Below are 22363 nucleotides of genomic sequence, written 5' to 3'. Positions count from 1 at the left end.
TGGGTGAACGCGGAAGATAGATTCTTGCTCTGGCAATCAAATCTGAGTGGTCAAAAATCCCACATTTAAGATGAAATCTCCGATTAGTTAATTTATATGCAACCATCATTTATTCAGGGACTAGCTACATGGAAAAAGCTGCAAGCTGCGAAGTAAAAGTATGTCGCGTGACGTGTCCCCTCCGTCTGTTTTGGAGGTTGTCAGTTTCATAGGCAAAGGAGTTGGCGCAGGCGCGGCACTGACAGCCGCTCTTTACCTGCTCCGCAGAGTGTGTTTAATAATGGCCTGGAAATCTGGAGGAGCCAACCACGCAGAGCTTGTAAACAACCTACGCAGTAAGTTTACTCATTATGTAATGTGGATAATTAAGGATTTTGGTTTAGATATCTAATGGGTAATAGAGAAATGCTGCTTTCTCCAAAGCATGGTGACCACCGTCAGGCTAGGCTATTAAACATTGCACACTGTTTTCCTCTGTAGTCACGCTAATATCTGGCTGATGTTTGCAAATCTGCACCTGCTACCACAGAGTGCTAGCTTGCAAGTTAACAATTTCATCGACACAGTAGTGGCTTTATTAGGTGCAAAGGCTAAGTATATCCTTAGGTATTTTATGTGCGTCATATTGTGCTTTGCACCAACCTTCTTTAGCTACAGTCGCTAACTAGCTATCAGCCACAGCTGTTGTTAAGAAACATACCGAAGCCGTTTGTTAGTTAGCAAACCTACTAATTACATGCATTGGAAGTTCGATTGAGTTGATCTCTGTTTTTACTACAAAAGCAAAAGTGTGGTCCAATAGTGTGTGATTGCGGTCCGCAATTCGGGGCATTACTGTGTGGTGATATGATTTGTCGCCTTGGATGGTTTGTTTATACAGTAGGTTAGGCCTAGCTACAATGTCTGTGGCATCAGCAGTATCATATCACCTGCATCTGAAGGAACGCCGCAACCAAATCATAATCTCATTGGTTCCTGCATGAAGGCCTCCTCCCCCCACAGGAGCGCCACAATACTTTTGCACTAATATTCTATAAGTGGAGCAGGAAATCAAGCATTAGAACATTTGAGGTGCCGGTACTCAGTTCTGGTGAGCTCCTGCCCAAGTCAAGGACTGATTACGGCCACAACCTGTACTGGAGTGCTCCTGCCTGCGTACCGGAGTCCTATCTTAAATCTGGACTGATACAAGTATAAAGAGGGGTTCCTGCAGATGCAAGAAAGCCCACAAGCAAGAACGCCCAGAATTGCTGGACACAATTGCACTCTTCTCATCTGGTTAGCTAAAAAGCTGTAACCTGTGGGTGGGGTATCCATGCCTAGCATGTTGATCCACTGTATTGACTGTACCTAAGTTACTGTAGGATGGGGAATGCCATCCTTTGGAGAGGCATGATCCAACCTTGTTGTTATTAAAGCAGGCTACTGGTCACACTCAGCATTCATAGGTAGTTGAGCAATATTTAATCCAATTTGCAGTCACACCTGACACACCACTGTGGTGGTTAGCCTTGCTAAGATTGTGTGTATGTGTGTCTCTTATGTGTGTGCGCCATAGAGTAAGAAGTGGCAGGTGACATGAGAAAGATTAAGAAAGAAAGATGTCAACTTCTCGCTCCATTTCCCTTCCTGAATTAGCTGATTTAGATGGATCTAATAGATCTCTTAAATTCACCAATTTGCTAGGCAGATACTTTTGGTCATGTAGTGCATGTGGACACCTGCTTGTTGAAAATCTCATTCCAAAATCATGGGCATTAGTATGGAGTTGGTTCCCCCTTTGCTGTTATAAAAGCCTCCACTCTTCTGGGAAGGCTTTCCACTTGATGTTGGAACATTGCTGTGGGGGCTTGCTTTCATTCAGCCACAAGCATTTAGTGTGGTCAGGCACTAGGCCTGGCCTGGCTCGCAGGCAGTGCTCCAATTCATCCCAAAGGTGTTCAATGGGGTTCGTCTAGAATAGTGTATGCTGTAGCGTTATTTCCCTTCACTGGAACTAAGGGGCTTAGCCTGAACCATGAAAAACAGCCCCAGACCATTATTCCTCCACAAAACTTTACATTAGGCAATAGGCACTATGCATTGGGGCAGGTCGTGTTCTCCTGGCATCCGCCAAACCCAGATTTGTCAGTCGGACTAACAGATAGTGAAGTGTGATTCATCACTCCAGAGAACTTACTTTCACTGCTCCAGAGTCCAATGTCGGCAAGCTTGACACCACTTCAGCCGATGCATGGTATTGCTTATGGTGATCTTAGGCTTGTGTGAGGCTGCTCGCCCATGGAAACCATTTTCAGGAAGCTCCTGACGAACAGTCCTTGTGCTTGCTGACGTTGCTTCCAGAGGCAGCTTGGAACTCATAATGAGTGTTGCAACCGAGGATAGACTATTGCTACACGCTTCAGCTCTCGGCGGTCCCATTCGGTGAGTTTGTGAGGCCTACCACTTCGCAGCTGAGCCGTTGTTGCTCCTAGATGTTTCCACTTCACAAAAACAGCACTTACGGTTGACTGGGGCAGCTCTAGCAGAGCAGAAATTTTACAAACTGACATCCTATGACGTTTTCACATTTCACAACCTCTTCAGAAAGGCCATTCTACTGTCAATGTGTGTCTATGGGGATTGAATGGCTGTGTGTTCGATTTTATACACCAGTCAGCAACTGGGGTGGCTGAAGTAGCAGAATCCACTAATTTGAGGGGTGTCCACATACTTTTGTACATATAGTGCATTTCTTTGTAACGAAACTAAAAATATCTCCTGAAGACTTGGTACAGACTGCAGTGAGGCTTTTTGGCTTGCTTATATCAGTGTCCATCATGATTTGGCCAGCAGGCCAAGTTGGCTATTTTTACACGGTCAGTGTTCAGAAAAGCACTGCAGCAGACACTTTGGTACGAGGGCGGGTCTGAACGTTTTGCCAAAAGCCGTTTGGCCTTGATTGTGCCTTGCTCACTTTTTAAATTGTAAATTGCATAGCTTTATTCATTGTGATACTGTACAGTACAAGGACATATACCTATTTTATGTTGAGAATGTCTTCTGCATGAGAAGATATTAAGGCCAGCTTTTAAGATGCACAAGCAGGTACAACACTGCATCCAGGGAAACAAAAACATTGGGTAAAATGTGATGCTGAAGTGGATTAATATTTCATCCACCAAAGTTGAGTTCTGGGTGAATTTGAGCAACATCAATCCTCCCCTGCTGTCATGTGCTTTCTGATATATTTAGGCCTACTCACCAACTGCAAATCATAAATTAGCCTAAACCAGATTTAAATGGGTCAAACTCAAGATGCATGCTAATTCCTTTCTAGTTTGTTTTGTATGTTCCTTAGGCCAGGCTTTTCTCTGAGCTTAAAAGCTGATTATCACACACACTGGGTTCAGAACATCAAGTTATTTAAAGCCACTATATGTAACATTTTGGGCGACGCAACCAAATTCACGTAGAAATGTGTGTTATAGACCGGTAATTCGTATTGAAAGCAAGTGTAAGAAGCGGTAGATCTGTTCTATGTGTGCTATTTCTGTTTCCCGTTCTTAACTTTTGGTTTAGTCTTACTTTTGGTTTTGTACACCAGCTTCAAACAGCTGAAAATACAATCATTTTGCATATGGAAAATATAAGTCACTGCTATTTAGATGGTACAATGATTCTCTACATTATACTTGCTTGTTTTGTCACAAACTGAAATGAGGAAAACTTAGAATTATAGCAACCAGGAAAAGGCGGAGCGATTTCTGCATAATGCATCTTCAAGAGTTGGTCTCTCAAGTGCAATGTCTTTGAAAAACATGAAATATATCCTTCTAGCCTATCGTGTACATATAGCTGCATATGAACTGTTCCATCTGAAGCTGTTGGGAATGCAGGTGTTATGTCCTGTGCATTCGGAAAGTATTCAGACCCCTTGACCTTTTCCACATTTTGTCAGGTTACAGCCTTATTCTAAAATGGATTCAATTTTTTTCTCCTTATAAATCTACACACAATAACCCATAATGACAAAGCAAAAACAGGTTTTTATACATTTCAGCAAATGTATTAAAAATTGGAAACTGATATCACATTTACATAAGTATTCAGACACTTTACTCAATACTTTGTTGAAGCAACTTTGGCAGGGATTACAGCCTCTAGTCTTTTTGGGTATGACGCTACAAGCTTGGGCCATCAGTATTTGGGGAGTTTCTCCCATTCTAATCTGCAGATCCTCTCAAGCTCTGTCAGGTTGGATGGGGTGCGCCGCTGCACAGCTATTTTCTGGTCTCTCCAGAGATCTTCGATTGGGTTCCAGGCCGGGCTCTGGCTGGCCCACTCAAGGACATTCTGAGACCTGTCCCAAAGCCACTCCTGCGTTGTCTTTGCTGTGTGCTTAGGGTTGTTGTCTTGTTGGAAGGTGAACCTTCAACCCAGTCAGTGGAAACAGGATGCACCTGAGCTCAATTTCGAGACTCATAGCAAAGGGTTTGAATACTTATGTAAATAAGGTATTTCTATTTTTTGTTTTTATAAATCTGCAAAAATGTCTAAACCTGTTTTCGCTTTGTCGTTATGGGGTATTGTTTGTAGATGGAGAATGTTTTTTTGTTTTAATCCATTTTAGAATAAGGCTGTAATTTAACCAAATCTGGAAAAAGTCAAGGGGTCTGAATACTTTCCTTAAGCACTGGAAATTGGTGACCACTCAGCAATATAGTTGTTAGGTTGGGGCCCAGGGTCTCGGGGAGAAATAAGAGCAGTAGCACCGGCTGTCGCTGGCACTTCCTACTGTCAGTGGAGACTCTTGCGGAGGGATTACTTTACTCTGAAGACACTGCAGTGTTTGTGAATATGTTACTCTCCACAAATCCACTGTACCGTTAAACACCGCCTGTCTTCCTTTGTCCCTTAGAAAATGGGATCATCAAGTCGGACAAGGTCTATGAAGTCATGTTGGCCACAGACCGAGGCCATTTCTCCAGATGCAACCCTTACATGGACTCCCCACAGGCAATAGGTGTGCTTATTTATTGTAGGACAATAATGTATTGTGGTGCAAATTCTATACACCAGCCATTGATGAATGTTAGACGCTAACAATCACTTTCTTTGACCCCAAAGGCTATCAAGCAACCATCAGTGCACCACACATGGTAGGCCTAGCTATGCCTTTTAGTATTTGTTTAAATTGTTGCATATCTTATAAATGTATTATAACGATCAAACATTGCTCGCCTTGTTCCTATAATGTATACCAACTGAGCACGTACCAGAGGTTTGCAAGTACAATGCTGACAGGTGGTGATGCAGTTGTATGTTGATCTCTCTCTACCAGCATGCCTATGCCTTGGAGCTTCTGTACGATCAGCTGTATGACGGGGCCAAAGCTCTGGATGTGGGGTCTGGCAGCGGAATCCTCTCTGCGTGCTTTGCCCGAATGGTGAGCTATATTATGATGATGGGTTAACACATAGGTTCTGTGTTTTGGTGGTAGGGTTGGGGTACATTTTTCTATTTCAGGTTTTTGGGTTCTGTGTAATGTTCGATGGCATAGACTTGTATACCTCCCTAATGTATTGTCTTTAACAGGTAGGTCCCAAAGGGAAGGTGATAGGAATTGACCATATCAAGGAACTGGTAGATGATTCTATAACCAATGTAAAGAAGGATGACCCCGGCTTGATAACATCAGGTAGAATAAAACTAATCGGTAAGTCTGAAAAGCAGCAAAGCAAGATGGATTTTCTTTCTAATTCAATTTGGTGACTTGTATGCAAAGTTATTATACAAAATATACTGTTCAAATATAAGCTTAAAATACAGTTGCTCACGCGATGACTGTTGAGTAAGGAAACATGGGTGCGGCACTGTCTGCTGTACTGCAGTCAACCAACATCAGTGTCAGAGGCCAGAGACGAGGTTGAGGTGGCATCGCACAGCTCTGATGTGTGCCTTCGCGCTCTGCATCTCAGTGCGGCCTGCTTGACGGGTATAAGGCTGGCAGCGTGTGAGTGGCAGCTGCTGCCTGTTTGTTGCCTTACAGTGGGAGACGGGCGGATGGGCCATCCAGAGGAGGCGCCTTACGATGCCATCCACGTGGGCGCGGCAGCACCCAACGTGCCACAAGCAGTAAGTTCCCAAACCACAGAAAAACACAAATGAAGGCATCAAAGGGGACCCAGTTAATAGGAGTCCCATCGCCGCAATCCACCATCATCTGTAGGAATGCTGTGGTCAGAGACGAGATAAAAACCAACACAGACTCTAACTCTGTTAGTAACAGCAGGCTTTGTTCGGTCTCAGGAAATATGTTAGTGCTCTGTGCTGTGTTATTTTGTCAAACAGTACCCTGGTCTATTCGGGTGTAACTACACTGTTGCATATTTTGCTACTCGGCTAGCCATTGCATTGTTAATGTGAACATCTCTTCATTGAAGACTTGTCTGATGGGGTGGAAAACTGTGAATGTTTGGACCTTGGGGCAGGTTATCTGGTTCTGACCCAGTGAGTGTCCTCTCCTCCCTCAGCTCCTTGATCAGCTGAAGCCAGGCGGCAGGCTGATTCTGCCCGTGGGGCCGGCCGGAGGGAACCAGATGCTGGAGCAGTACGACAAGCTGGAGGACGGCAGCACCAAGATGAAGCCCCTGATGGGGGTGATTTACGTGCCTTTAACAGACAAAGAGAAGCAGTGGTCCAGGTGGAAGTGACTTCCTACTCCCTCTCTCCTTCACACAGTGGGCAAAGGTGAAATGGTGTGGCCTGGAGCAGATGATGGATCCCAAGGGGCTGTGTTTGCGGCTTGTCATCATTAGTTGCTTCTTCCATACCATGTCAACTGGCTGCACGTTTTCTTAGTTTTAATCCTGTAAACTAGTATGATATTTTAGATCTGTTCAGCTAAACAAGAGTGCAGTGACGCAAACAATCAAGTGTGGATTCTGTTTGGTATTACAAGAATGGTAATGTTTAAAATGTTTGATGGCTGGCATTTGGCTGTGGTACTTCTGGCATGAGAGCTTATCAATTTGAATCATCCTTGTTCTCGAGTCTACAAGAGACGTTTATTCTCATTTGGATTTTGCACGTGGTTTGGGGCTTTCTACAAGAGTTTGTGCATGGGAGTGTCTAACTGACCTTCAGTGGCATGACAAGAGGGAGTTCTGATTTTGACACAGTATATTTCCTCTTTTTAAGTCCATCGCTTAACGTGTTGCCTCTTATTTCTCACAGGGATGAACTTTGAGGCGACAAACTGTCCATATACCACATTTTCAATGTGAGCCTGGAGGAGACTACTTTGGGTTCCAACAACAGCCATTGGAATTCTTTCAAAACATTTTCTTTATCATGCTGAGGAATAACCCCTGAGGTTGGGAAAAAGACTGTTAGAGATTGAACAGAAGAAAGTGTCGGGGTTAGTCTTTTTTTCAGGCCTGCATTTTTTTTGGGGGGGGTTGGGAATTTTTCATTTTGAATAGCTGCAGGATTTTGAGTTTAAGATTATTATTTTTCTACATTTTGGTTACATCCGTGAGTTGCAATCAACCATTTCAACAATAATGCATTTCAGCTCCATCAAAGCTGAGTGTGAAGAGGTTGCCAGACTGTTCTGATAAGGAAAGCCTCCCACAGTATTTAAACAGGCACACGCAGGTTGCACAAATGACTACTCTATCCCACATCCAGTTGTTTGACATGCAGCACATGGCACTAAATGGCATTAAAGAAAGGACTATTACACCTAGATTTACTCGTACAGTTGGATACAAGGCAAAAGCCAAACCACAACACTCTACAACAAGAGTGGAGCACATCCACATGGTTTCAATGACAACATTGTGTGCAGGCTTTACTGATGACCGACACTAAATGAAATAGCCGGTGCTTTGCCAAAATAAGCCTAAATGCAAAGAAAATGAATGTCTGTAGTTTTTTTTTTTTAAACATGGAATTAAAAAGCACATTTATTTTGGATGGTCCATGGCTTTCACAATTTCTGGAATGGCAAAAATGAAAATAAAGAGATGCTTATGTTTTTGTCCCACTTTGTGCTGTGGAGTATTTATTGTTTCAAGCTGTTTTTGCCGTTGAAGACGGCACCTACTGCCATTTGTCCTTATCACTCTAAAAACCTCTAGAGCAGGAAGAATCCACGTTGTATATTCTGATTGTATTACCACTCAAAATACTCTGAACACTTTCACAGTTCCAAAAGACACATTGATCAAGAGTTAACTTTACTATTTCACACACACTATGCATACGGGTGTTTGAGCTACGTCACCATTATAAAACTACATAGCTAGACGACACAGAAAAGCAACCTACCACATTGCAATATCAGATGGCCTATAATGCTTTATGGCTTGATATGGGTGTTTCTGGAATTACTTGCTGTTATAACAAAATAATGATTTTCAGTAATGATTGTAGTTTAGGAATTTACAATACGTTACATAGTTTGCTACCCCCATATTTCAAATGAGTCTGGTACAAAATAAAACTCTAGGCCAAGCCTAATAGATATACACAACAGTGCCACTCAGTGGCAGAAGTATTACGTAAGGGATAAAGTACTATATCTCCCAATGAAAATATACATCCATAATTCATGAAGTGAAAGAGCAATAATGAAAGAGCAGACAAGCAATCATTTTTCACGCCAAGCGAGTACACAAAAGTGGCAAACATTTCTTCCCTGTTAAAAGGTGGGTTTGATTTAGCTCAACCGTGACCCTGGAGTGCTGGGTCGGGCTTGCACCTTTGGGACCATTCCAATGGGACAATTTTAAAGAGTGATCTCTGCCTACCTAGCATGGCGAGTTAGAGAAGTCAAGTGCACCTAAAGGTGTACACTGTCATGATATAGAACGTTTGACAGGCTGTTAATCATGAAGAGTCCTCCTGGCTAACAAGTTGACTGACAGTTTTGTTTTTTCTGCCGAGGGGCTTTTAGTACGGAGGGTGCATCCAAAAGAAATAGAAATGCCATGCACAGACTTTTTGAGAGGCAGGTTTTCAAACAACAAAAAAAAGGCACCCAAAAAATAAGATTCTGCCACTGCGGTCACAGATTCATTGAGCAATTATGACTTTGATTATTTAGTTACATAGAAGCAATAGATGGTCATATCTTAATGGCTAATTCAATGACACATATTTAATACGAATTTAAAGATGACTTGCGGGCAGTGGGTTCAGAACAACTGCAACAAAAACCATGTATATCAACAACTAAAGATAAATGTTTGTTTTGTTTACAAAAGGGCACTTTAGAGACTGGAAGGGCAAAGGGGCATGTGCTCTGCACAGGTAGAGCCTTATCTGTGCATGTGCCTGCTATGCTGCTACAGGTACATGCCGTTGATGAGATAATCAGACTCCTCTGTGGTGAGGGGGCGAGCCTTCTTCAGCTTGTGGTGGACCAACCGCAGACGACAGCCAATCATGAGCAGCAACAGAGCCGTGATGATCAGTCCCAGAACCAACGGCAGGATCGCACCTGCAGGGGAGAAGAGAGAGATAAAGGGACTGTCATATACTATCTTGAATTCTCCATGTATAACCTAATATTACAGAGTTATTGTAACTAAGGATGTTGAACAGACCTGACTCAGGCCCTGGGTGTCCTCCCACTACTGAGTGTGGTTTGGATATTGGGAACATGTCACTGTCTGCTAGTAGTTTGGTCTCTGGCCACTTCATGGTCACTTTAGGGGTCTCTACTGTAAATGTTAATACACTGGTTAAGACTGAGACAGGTGAGAGATTGTATTCAGCTCATTAATTATCATGTGCAGGAGTAATAATTATAAAACAATGGAATTTACCTGACTCTGTGTGTTTGGTGGTGGGGGGAGGTGCCACGGTCATTTGCTTGATGGCAGCACCTGAATTATTTGTTTCCATTATTCATTTGCATAATTGTCTTCCTACATTATGTACACCTCATTCAATATGTAATGAGAAAGCACATCAGAATCCAGATAATTCTAAAAAACAAAGAAATTGTAGTCTCCTAGAATAATCCTACCTGTTTTTTCTATACATTCATTGACACATTCTGTCTGCTGCAGGAAGTTGTTATGGTTGCCCTTGCAGCCTCCGTAGATGAAGTGCTTGCACTCTTCAGCTACAGGGTCATAGAACCAGCGTGGGAAGATGCCTTTACATGGCCCCACAGCAGGGGGAGCTGCACAGGGCTCTGCTGGGACAAAGAGAGAACAGAGAACGTTAGAGATTTTGTCAGGTGGGACAGAAAGACAACAGAGAGAGGGAGGAAGAGATGTGTTCAGGTGGGACAGAGAGAGAGAGAGATTTTGTCAGCTGCGACGGGGACAGAGCAAAGAGAGGGAGGGAGTGATTTGGTCAGGTGTGACAGAGAGAAGGGAACGAGAGATTTGGTCAGGTGGTCTCAGTCTTTGATAGGTTAACATTGGAAGTACCCCGCCTCATCTGTCTCAGGCTAGCCTAACTCAGGGATCAGGTGGCGGGGGACAGAGGAGTGCTTTGTTCCAACGCTGAGGGGGGACATGGCGAAAAAATGGCCCCTGTGAGGCTCACTCCCGTCCCAGGACTGCACTCCAATCTCAGCCCTGCTCGTCTCACAGAGTGCCCCTGCGGGCCTTATTCTGCCTCGCTCCACAGTTCCAGATCAGCTCTATGGCTCAATGGCTGCCTTCAGGGGTTCAATCTGTCTCTCTCTGTGCTTACTAGCTAACACACAAAGGCCTTCCGCTCTCTGCTAGCACATACAAAACTCTGGCCAACCAGACAAATGTTGCAGCTACCAAATGGATTGTATTACTTCACAGCTGACCAAAACCTTTAATCTATAGTTGGTTTTTGTCTACAGGTTTTTGTCCAAAGCTGTTAATATGGTGGTTTGATTCATTAGTGCATTAAATTGCCTACTGGCTTATAGCTAGGTAGTAACAAAACTAGGTAATAGTTACACAATGACAGTACCTTGACTGACAGGGCTCTCCTGATCACTGTGACTTGGCTGTGGCAGGACTGGGGGCACAGCTTTGCTCCTCTCACGAGACTGTGGGGTCTGTGGGTCTTGTGGAGCTTGTGGTGGAGGTGGTCTTGCCTCCTCCATGGTCTTCTTGGGCCCACCCTGGGCCATGGAGTGGTCCTCAGTCTCCTCTGGCTGGGCGACAGGCCTGTGTGGGCTGGCACCTGCAGGGTGGGTCACCGACTTCCTGTTACCATCAACTGTAGAGAGGAAAGAGACGACAGGGCATGGTTATCCTGGGCTCTCGGACACAATTTACTGCAGCCCTCCTTGCTCTGATATTCCAGACTGAATGCATGCATACAACTCCATCCTTGTACACTCAAGTATAAAACTACAATTCATCCTAGTACACTCTAGTCTAAAACTACACTCCATCCTGGTACAATAAAGTCTAAAACTACACTCCATCCTGGTACGATAAAGTCTAAAACTACACTCCATCCTAGTACAATAAAGTCTAAAACTACACTCCATCCTGGTACAATAGTCTGAAACTACACTCCACCCTAGTACAATAAAGTCTAAAACTACACTCCACCCTAGTACAATAAAGTCTAAAACTACACCCCACCCTGGTACAATAAAGTCTAAAACTACACTCCATCCTAGTACAATAAAGTCTAAAACTACACTCCATCCTGGTACAATAAAGTCTAAAACTACACTCCATCCTGGTACAATAAAGTCTAAAACTACACTCCATCCTGGTACAATAAAGTCTAAAACTACACCCCACCCTAGTACAATAAAGTCTAAAACTACACTCCATCCTGGTACAATAAAGTCTAAAACTACACTCCATCCTGGCACAATAAAGTCTAAAACTACACTCCATCCTAGTACAATAAAGTCTAAAACTACACTCCATCCTGGTACAATAAAGTCTAAAACTACACTCCATCCTGGTACAATAAAGTCTAAAACTACACTCCATCCTGGTACGATAAAGTCTAAAACTACACTCCATCCTAGTACAATAAAGTCTAAAACTACACTCCATCCTGGTACAATAGTCTGAAACTACACTCCACCCTAGTACAATAAAGTCTAAAACTACACTCCACCCTAGTACAATAAAGTCTAAAACTACACCGCACCCTGGTACAATAAAGTCTAAAACTACACCCCACCCTGGTACAATAAAGTCTAAAACTACACTCCATCCTGGTACAATAAAGTCTAAAACTACACTCCATCCTGGTACAATAAAGTCTAAAACTACACCCCACCCTAGTACAATAAAGTCTAAAACTACACTCCATCCTGGTACAATAAAGTCTAAAACTACACTCCATCCTGGTACAATAAAGTCTAAAACTACACTCCATCCTAGTACAATAAAGTCTAAAACTACACTCCATTCTAGTACAATAAAGTCTAAAACTACACTCCATCCTAGTACAATAAAGTCTAAAACTACACTCCATCCTGGTACAATAAAGTCTAAAACTACACTCCATCCTAGTACGATCAAGTCTAAAACTACACTCCATCCTGGTACAATAAAGTCTAAAACTACACTCCATCCTGGTACAATAAAGTCTAAAACTACACTCCATCCTGGTACGATAAAGTCTAAAACTACACTCCATCCTGGTACGATAAAGTCTAAAACTACACTCCATCCTGGTACAATAAAGTCCACACAGGAAACCTACAGCCCTCTATGTTGTTATTATTATTATTCTGTTATTATATTACAATATGATCATCATTTTATTTATTTAACCTTTATTTTGACAGGAAAGCCAACAATTACCAGGAGCTACTGCCTCCCCGTGGCTGACAGCTTGAGGAGGACAGATTGAGTGACTTACAGCTCTGGCAGAAATCCTCGTCTGAGCGGTCTGGACACTGCTGCCTCCCATCGCAGGCGTAGGTGATGTCAATACAGCAGCCGTCGTCACACATGAACTGGTAGCGGGAGCAGCTACCTGTACACACTGGGGGAGAGGCGACACGAACACCTCTGTTTTACTCTCTAATGACACTGTAGTTCAGTGCCTACACACTCACAAATGGGTGATGAAGCGCTACTATTGGCCACCACCACCAACACCACGGCACCCAATGACAGTCCCCAGGTATACTTGGCAGCCTTCCTGCAGTATGGATGCTGTGTTAAACTGCTGTTCTGTGTAATAGGTCACTCATCTTATGTTTGTTGGAATTCGGGATTGGACAGGAGAAATGTATAATAGTAGTACATTATGTTGCTGTAATATTCATCACTTATAGGTTTAGAAAAGGCCCTTCATAGTCCAGGTACATAAACAATCCCCACCCTCTTCCTTCCTTTATTACTCTAGATGGGGCTAGACTAGGATGATTTAAGGCATACTGTATCTCATCCATCTCTATGCAGTGAATAGATTAACATGCCTGATCATCTGAATGGCTATTAGGCAGCCAGCCATTTGACTAGGGCAGTACTGCTTAATTGATTGGAGCACTAAATCCCAGGCTCTGTTTCATTATGCGATGGATTCAACCCTTAGAAGCATGGATTCAATTGCAGCGAAAAGGTCATTGCCTGTAATGCATTGGTCTAGAGTGGGAAATGTCTTATATGAGGAACAGGACCACAGAGAAGCACAAATAAATTTGACACACAACAACACAATTAATGTTAGTCACAGAATAGCGAGAAAATAGGCGAGATCCAGTAATGAATTATCATTCCTGAACATGAGGAGGCACATCTGTCGCTCTTGCTGCTGGTGAGTCTCTGATCCACCTCTACGCAGACGAAACCATTCTGTATACTTCCGGCCCTTCTTTGGACACTGTGTTAACAACCCTCCAGGCAAGCTTCAATGCCATACAACTCTCCTTCCGTGGCCTCCAATTGCTCTTAAATACAAGTAAAACTAAATGCATGCTCTTCAACCGATCGCTACCTGCACCTACCCGCCTGTCCAACATCACTACTCTGGACGGCTCTGACTTAGAATACGTGGACAACTACAAATACTTAGGTGTCTGGTTAGACTGTAAACTCTCCTTCCAGACCCATATCAAACATCTCCAATCCAAAGTTAAATCTAGAATTGGCTTCCTATTTCGCAACAAAGCATCCTTCACTCATGCTGCCAAACATACCCTTGTAAAATTGACCATCCTACCAATCCTCGACTTTGGCGATGTCATTTACAAAATAGCCTCCAATACCCTACTCAACAAATTGGATGCAGTCTATCACAGTGCTATCCGTTTTGTCACCAAAGCCCCATATACTACCCACCATTGCGACCTGTACGCTCTCGTTGGCTGGCCCTCGCTTCATACTCGTCGCCAAACCCACTGGCTCCATGTCATCTACAAGACCCTGCTAGGTAAAGTCCCCCTTATCTCAGCTCGCTGGTCACCATAGCATCTCCCACCTGTAGCACACGCTCCAGCAGGTATATCTCTCTAGTCACCCCCAAAACCAATTCTTTCTTTGGCCGCCTCTCCTTCCAGTTCTCTGCTGCCAATGACTGGAACGAACTACAAAAATCTCTTAAATTGGAAACACTTATCTCCCTCACTAGCTTTAAGCACCAACTGTCAGAGCATCTTACAGATTACTGCACCTGTACATAGCCCACCTATAATTTAGCCCAAACAACTACCTCTTTCCCAACTGTATTGAATTTATTTATTTATTTTGCTCCTTTGCACCCCATTATTTTTATTTCTACTTTGCACATTCTTCCATTGCAATACTACCATTCCAGTGTTTTACTTGCTATATTGTATTTACTTTGCCACCATGGCCTTTTTTGCCTTTACCTCCCTTCTCACCTAATTTGCTCACATTGTATATAGACTTGTTTTTATTTTATTTTTTTTATTTTTTTTACTGTATTATTGACTGTATGTTTGTTTTACTCCATGTGTAACTCTGTGTCGTTGTATGTGTCGAACTGCTTTGCTTTATCTTGGCCAGGTCGCAATTGTAAATGAGAACTTGTTCTCAACTTGCTTACCTGGTTAAATAAAGGTGAAATAAATAAAAAAAAATCTGGCTGTGTTTTTCACCTTCAGCTTGGCGTTCTGGAGCCAGCACAGTCACAGTGACATTGTCGGTGCTCTTCTGTCCCGCGATGTCGGTGACAGTCATCTGGAAGGTATAGACACCCTCCTGTAGACCACTGATCTTCAGTAACCCTGGATGGGTCACCTGCAGGTGAGCAGAAATAACATTTCAGAGAAAATAACACGGAAGGAAACTGCACTGAGAAATTATGCCATGGACAAAGCCAAAGCCTTCATTGAAAGAGTCAAGAGGGGTTTCTTCTAAAGACCCACGACTGGTATATCACATCAACCGCTCAGTGGCGTCACAGGGAGAGAGAGGGTAGCCTACAATAGGGCTCTTGTCCTTTCGGCAGGTTGGGTGACAATAGCCTTTTATTTGTGTCTGTGCAGCAGGGCATTGTGTGGCTCCGGCCGCACCATGCAAACCGCCACGTTGACTTCAGCATATACCTCGTTCTATGTATGACATTATAGCAACAAGACAACTGTGAGTCCCAGATCTGCTAAAGCAAATGCCATTCCACAGTGTTTTGACACTCGACATTACTCACAGAGGAAAGAACCTAAAAGCAGAAACAACGTTTAAATGCCGGAAGAGTGGCACCAGTTGCGGTGTTACCTTCATGTTGATGTCTTGGTCGCCCTTCACCAGGGCCCATTCGTAACGGGTGACTCCGTGGTCGTCCACACTGTCCCGGCCGTCCACTACGGCCCAGTCAGTGGGCAGCTGGATGACCACATCCTGGCCGGCATCACTCCGGGGCGGCTCGTCCATGTCTGAAAACAACCCAGAGCAGAGCTAAACCCACTGGGCTCAGATGTCAGTTCAACGTCTAGTTTTGATTTACATTTACATTTCGTTGAGTTGTCAGCTAACCTGTATTCAACGTGAAATCAACATATTTCACCATGAACATTGGATTTAGTTTCAAAGTTGGGTGAAACTTGTCAAGCGCACGGACTTACATTAAATCTAAATTTAGAAGCAGGGGGCAAATAGCAAATGATTAACCCAAGCTAAACACCAGACTGATAATTGTTAGAGGCAGGTGGAACAGAATTACCAGCAACCATTTACTATGTATGCATGCTTTATCATAAGCAATAGCAACACATGATATACTTTTGTGATTTAGACAAACACTTGCATGTATGTATAGTGTATGTTATAACTGTAATCCCATATAAATCAAAGCAGGTGCAGAACCTCACCTGGCGTGCCATCTTCAAAACTAGATTTATCCTCAGGTCTCCTGATTTTGTTCCCATCTACATTGCCACTGGAAGAGGTGACGTGCCCTGTTGTATTGTGAGCCCGGCTGTAGGTGCTGAACCCTGTCTGTGCTGCGAACGAACATACGTTTTTATTTCTATAACTGCAGTTGAGCAAATAGCAGCTGAGGCCGTCGTCCGACTGTCTCATGTCCTCTTGGACCACCGCCACCGTGCAGTGGGGGTCTGCGCAGCAGGCATGGAGACAGTCTTTCCAACTGTACACCTGGTCAGGAGCCGAGAGAAAGGTGGCCCCCTGCTCTATGGAGGCCCTCGCTCGGATGATGTGTTCCTCTACGGCGTTGAAGTCACCCAGGCAGACGTCAACCACCTCCTCTTCCTCCCTGCTATACGTCTGGTCCTGTTGGAGCTGCTTGCGGAATTCTCCTAAGAGCTCTTCCACCCCTGATATTTTAGATTTCAAGTCCGATATTTTAGAGGACCGGGTGTGAATGCTAGTCACCATACAGAACAGCAGCACACACGCAATAAGTCGATGCTGAGCCAAAGCCATTATGTTTACGCAGTTAGACGGCATCCTTCCCGGCTATTTTCTGACGCATGAGGAGGCCCTTCTTTATTTTCAACACCAGAAACCTATAACGCAAAATATAAATACTGTCTCATATCCAATAATCTCGAGTCGCCGGTGAACACTTTTGCTTGTTTCTTTTTGCGATGCTAAAGGCCTTTTGTCGGTATCATGATGGCACTGCTTGGAGGTAGCGCCCAACATCAACATCCAGCCACAGTGATTGGAGGCGCACTGAAATCATTGACGTCACGGACGATGTTTTATATTGAGACTCTTCGGGATCTATGATATCCGGTATCATTGGGGCGTCCCTACGCCAATGAAGTTGAAATGTACTATGGTTAATTAAGGTTTATGGTTACCTTATGGTATAAAGTTAGGGTTGGAGTTCAGGGTATGGACATTTTAAGTATGCCGGATAGCACAGCCCGTTTCCCGCAGCGCGCCTGTCGGTTTTGGTTTTATGCAACTCCCTGTATGTCTGCAAGTTTAAGAACTGTAGATTTTCTGAATATTATTAGGGTACTAGACCTGCATTTTGAAATCATAGGCCCATGGAAAAGGATTTGTGTTCAGTTGTGTGAATATAATGTCCATAATAAACATGATTTCAGTTTACACTTTATTTCACAGTTAAGATTAAGACGATGTTTTGTGTTACACAACAATATGTTATTGCACAAATAATGTAATCAATCTATCATGAATATGAAAACAAAACGGACATATTTGAGCAAAACTTCATTTGTGTATTTCTGACAGAAATATTTTAAATAAAAGAGGTTGGTGGTATAACGATATGACCATCTTGTTTTCGTTTCTGATTTGAAATCAAACATATACATTTGATTGAAAGAATTTGCATTTTTAAAGGGGCAATCTACAGTTGCTATATACATTTTTGGACTTGTGAATGAATGATATGTACCTATTGATTCTTGAAGAATATAGCTTATAAATGCCAGGGGCAGGGAGGCCACTTTGTTATCCTTTCAACTGCTGATTGCCGCTTTAAAGATCATATAATATACAAATGAAGGCAGGCTAAAACTATAATTCCCCAAATATACAACAAAAATACATCTTCAATAGAGTAAAATATCAATTGGGTCATCTGTTTCTTCCGATCAAATATCATACAAAATCTGACATGTGGAAGTATAATGTGTAGTCAGATCATTTTGTTCCATCGCCAGTATCGATAATATCTATAAATTACCCAACTCAACTTTGTGTTGCACATTAGATAGGACATCTAGGTTTTTGTAAATTGTTTAACTAAAAATAGTAATTTACTGTCATAATATTTGCAATATATTTACATAATTTCCCCTAAAATCACACCCCAAAAAATCTTAAAATTACATAAATGTTAAATAATTACTTGAACAAATGAAGTCAAGAGTTTCGATGATTCAAAGCCGTCAAAGACAGTTAAACAAAAAGGTACAAGAGGGATGCAGTGATGGCCTTGAGAGTAGACAATATGCATAAAAACACATTTAAATAAAGTAGTGATAAGAAGCCACTGACAATAACAATGTTGTTTATCAACATAATGTACAGCAGCTCAAACACATCAGTTAACATTGTATTTTATCTCTCAGCCTTGGTTTAGAAAATGGTCCGTCTCATGTGTTGTTAACAAATGATAGTAAGGAGATAATTCTACGACCAAATAACATTTACATTTTAAACACATTCTCAGATATTTATAGGTAATGTTCCACTGTTTGTCCTGTGAATCTTGGAGCACCAGCTTAAAACATGTCATAACTGTTGAACATTATAAAACCAGTGGTGCTTATTTACACTGAACAAAAGTATAAACAAATGTTCTCATGAGCTGAAATAAAAGATCACAGAAATGTTCAATACGCACTAAAAGCTCATTTCTCTCAAATCATCATTTGACAGCTGTGGCATATCAAGAAGCGGGTAACCACAGCATGATCATTACACAGGTGCACCTTGTGCCAGGGACAATAAAAGGCCTCTCTAAAATGTGCAGTTCTGTCACACAACACAATGCCACAGATGTCTCAAGTTTTGAGGGTGCGTGCAATTGGCATGCTGACTGCAGCCATGTGCACCAGAGCTGTTGGTAGAGAATTGAATGTTCATTTCTCTACCATAAGCCACCTCCAATGTTGTTTTAAAAAATGTAGCAGCACGTCCAACCGCAGACCATGTGTGTGGCGTCGTGTGGGCGAGCAGTTTGCTAATGTCAACTTTGCGAACAGAGTGCCCCATGGTGGCGGTGGCATTATGGTATGGGCAGGCATAAACTATGGACAACGAACACAATTGCATTTTATCGATTGGCAATTTGAATGCACAAAAATAACGCAATAGATTTGGGCCTAAATGAATTTATTTCAATTGACTGATTTCCTCATACGAACTATAACTCAGTCAAATCTTTGAAATGGTTGCATGTTGCGTTTATATTTTTACATGAAAAAGTAACTCCGTTTGAAAATAATAATTCCCAAAAAACATTTCCATAACCCATAACACACACAATATTCCATAGGTCTCTCTCACACAATAATGGCAATACTCCACACATGATCAACTACACTGGATTCTTGGTCTAATAAATACTGAGATTAAAGTGCAGTGGTAAGAGTTGAGGAGAACACTCAGTTGTTGTTGTTGTTGCTGTGGTAAAGTTCCTGTACTGTAGCAGTGGCTAATGGCACACGAAGGCTCCTCACGCAGGCTTCTCTCTGTAGTCTGTGATGGTCTTCCATAGCTTACACAGGATCCCACCTCTGAGGAGGAAAACATGAGAAAGATAAAGACAGACTATTATCACAACGTACGATATTAGTGTTTCAATCAGGTCGTTGACATGGCTGGCTATTTGACAGTGTAGGAGAGAATACCGTATGTTGTATACCTTAATCTCAAACTCTTCAGGTCGTCTCTCGTCACATAGTGGAGAAGGTCATCTAACGTGTAATCCTCGGTCAGAATCTACAAAATGGGTCAAATCATTGGTACGTGAAAGAGATGAAGCTCGTGGCCAATAGATGGTGCTCAACCGTGTATCTGTTATTAAGGCTTTACACATACAGTCTGCATATAGCCTTCTGTGCAATAGTCTGTCAAACATCAATCAAGCCATTTGTTTTAACAGCTTTACAGCAATGCACATTGTTTACTGTAGTATAGTGGGAGAGAATTACGTGGGTGTGAGTTTGTTTACATAATGTGCCCATTTAAAACAGACGTGGCTGGGGGAGAGCTGCCTCAGGACCTACCCTGTCCATGGAGTCATCGTCAGCGCCTTGGAGTTTCAGCCACTTGATCAGCTTTGGGTCACCATGGCTCATAGTGGACTTGCTCCTTTGGCTCACTGATAATGTAGGCATATCTGTCAACAACAACAGTACATGTCCAACTATTAAAAGGGGCAATCTGCAGTTGCTACATACATTTCAAAATGTAAAATGAATGATATGTACCCATTTCATCTTAACTTACAAATGCCTCATAAGCTTAGTTCAACTGTCATACTCCATCATAACCCAAAATAAAAGGTTGTTTCACTCCAATGTTTGTAAACAAATTGAATGTAAACAAACACTGTATAGCCTCAAAACATGTTTAAACTATAATATTTATATTTCTTGGATGATCAGTCCTTGCATCCATAGCTCTGTCTATGAATTTGAGAGTGGTTACATTTCTCCAGCCTTTAACCAAAACAGTTGTGGGGATGTCACTTTTTGATTGTTTCTACTGCAGATTGCCCCTTTAACAACAACCATGTATCATCCATATAACTAATCATATTAGACATAGCAAAGAATATGCATGGTCTATTTCCTGATGCATCTGTTGTACAAATATTTCCATTAGTCCTTTAAAAAGCTGTATTTTTAATGTTCTTGTGCATAGTGTATGTAGTGTATGTTGGGCAGTGGTGGAAAAAGTACTCAATTGTCATACTTGAGTAAAAGTAAAGATACCTTAATAGAAAATGACTCAAGAGGGTCTCCTGAGTGGCGCAGTGGTCTAAGGCACTGCATCACAGTGCTAGCTATGCTACTAGAGATTCTGGGTTTGAGTCCAGGCTCTGTCGCAGCCGGCCATGTCTGGGAGACCCATGGGGTGGTGCACAATTGGCCCAGCGTCGTCCGGGTTAGGGGAGGGTTTGGCCAGCAGGAATGTCCTTGTCCCATCGCGCACGAGCCTCTCCTGTGGGCCGGGCGCAGTGCACGCTGACACGGTCGCCAGGTGTACAGTGTTTCCTCCGACACATTGGTGCGGCTGGCTTCCGGGTTAAGTGGGCATTGTGTCAAGAAGCAGTGCGGCTTGGTTGGGTTGTGTTTTGGAGGACGCACGGCTCTCGACCTTCCTGAGTCCGTACGGGAGTTGCAGCGATGAGACAAGACTGTAACTACCAATTGTGTACCACGAAAAAGGGGTAAACAGTGGTAAAAAATTGGAAAATGACTTAAGTGAAAGTCACCCAGTAAAATACTGAAAGTATTTGGTTTAAAATATATTTATGTATCAAAATTAAATGGAATTGCTAATTAAGTATCAAAAGTAAAAGTATACTTAATTTAAAATTCCTTAAATTAAGCAAACCAGACAGCACAATTTTATTTTTTTATTGATGGATAGCCAGAGGCACACTGCAAGACTCAAGACATCATTTACAAACGAAGTGTCACACCCTGACCTTAGAGATCCTTTTTATGTCTCTATTTTGGTTTGGTTAGGGCGTGAGTTGGGGTGGGCATTCTATGTTTTGTGTTCTATGTTTTCTATATTTCTGTGTGTTTGGCCGGGTGAGGTTCTCAATCAGAGGCAGCTATCTATCATTGTCTCTGATTGAGAACCATATTTAGGTAGCCTTTTCCCACCTGTGTTTTGTGTGTAGTTGTTTTCTGTTTTTGTGTCTGCACCAGACAAAACTGTTTTGGTCGTTCTCGTTATTCAGTGTTCAGTTCTATTAAAATATCATGAAACAGCCGTTACACGAAGCATTTGTGTTTAATGAGTCTGCCAGATCAGAACTCCTCTTTTACGCTACTGCGACTCTCTGTTCATCATATATGCATAGTCACGTTATATTTACATGTACATATTACCTCAATGAGCCCGACTAACCGGTGTCTGTATATAGCCTCGCTACTGTTATTTGTCACTGTCTTTTTACTGTTGTTTTTATTTCTTTACTTACATATTGTTCACCTAATACCTTTTTTTGCATTATTGGTTAGAGCCTGTAAGTAAGCGTTTCACTGTAAGGTCTACACCTGTTGTATTCGGCGCACGTGACAAATAAACTTTGATTTGATTTGAGTAGGGATGACCATGGATGTTCTCTTGATAAGTGAGTGAATTGGACCATTTTCCTGTCCTGTTAGTACTTTTGGGTGTCAGGGTAAATGTATGGAGTAAAAAGTACATAATTTTCTTTAGGAATGTAGTGAAATAAAGATATAATAAAGTTGTCAAAAAAATAAATAGTGAAGTACAGATACCCCCAAAAACTACTT

The 22363-nt window shown here is 42.4% G+C and overlaps 3 protein-coding genes across 4 annotated transcripts in view; 1 reads left to right on the top strand and 2 right to left on the bottom strand.

Annotated features, from left to right (window-relative positions):
• LOC115139485 (protein-L-isoaspartate(D-aspartate) O-methyltransferase-like) lies at positions 1-8032 on the top strand. Of its 2 annotated transcripts, none has more exons than XM_029676946.2 (8): positions 1-335; positions 4901-5005; positions 5110-5141; positions 5324-5428; positions 5578-5698; positions 6032-6117; positions 6516-6732; positions 7219-8032. In XM_029676946.2, exons 1-7 carry the CDS (start codon positions 161-163, stop codon positions 6693-6695), a joined length of 804 nt encoding a protein of 267 aa, XP_029532806.1. In that variant the 5' UTR covers positions 1-160; the 3' UTR covers positions 6696-6732; positions 7219-8032. The 2 variants fall into 2 exon arrangements, with proteins under 2 accessions (XP_029532806.1, XP_029532805.1); XM_029676945.2 differs by having other exon boundaries at positions 2-335; positions 6516-6685.
• On the bottom strand, positions 7470-17075 carry lrp11 (low density lipoprotein receptor-related protein 11). Its single transcript, XM_029676943.2, has 9 exons — positions 16247-17075; positions 15654-15811; positions 15035-15176; positions 12829-12954; positions 10957-11208; positions 10022-10192; positions 9819-9878; positions 9597-9713; positions 7470-9490 (listed from the first exon to the last, which is right to left on the bottom strand). Exons 1-9 carry the CDS (start codon positions 16842-16844, stop codon positions 9336-9338), a joined length of 1779 nt encoding a protein of 592 aa, XP_029532803.2. The 5' UTR covers positions 16845-17075; the 3' UTR covers positions 7470-9335.
• A 374-nt stretch (positions 17076-17449) lies between these two features.
• The window catches only part of LOC115139480 (mitogen-activated protein kinase kinase kinase 5-like), a 64683-nt gene continuing 59769 nt past the window's right edge, over positions 17450-22363 (bottom strand). The window contains exons 28-30 of the mRNA XM_029676941.2: positions 20111-20223; positions 19747-19823; positions 17450-19618 (exon numbers count right to left, since the gene is read on the bottom strand). Coding sequence (XP_029532801.1) covers positions 19558-19618; positions 19747-19823; positions 20111-20223 — 251 coding nt within the window. The 3' untranslated portion in view covers positions 17450-19557. The remainder of the gene's footprint in view (positions 19619-19746; positions 19824-20110; positions 20224-22363) is intronic.

Source organism: Oncorhynchus nerka, linkage group LG13 (genome assembly GCF_034236695.1).
Source record: "Oncorhynchus nerka isolate Pitt River linkage group LG13, Oner_Uvic_2.0, whole genome shotgun sequence".
NCBI lineage: Eukaryota > Metazoa > Chordata > Actinopteri > Salmoniformes > Salmonidae > Oncorhynchus > Oncorhynchus nerka.
Note: the sequence above shows the minus strand (reverse complement) of the source record. Positions and strands in the feature narration are given on the sequence as shown.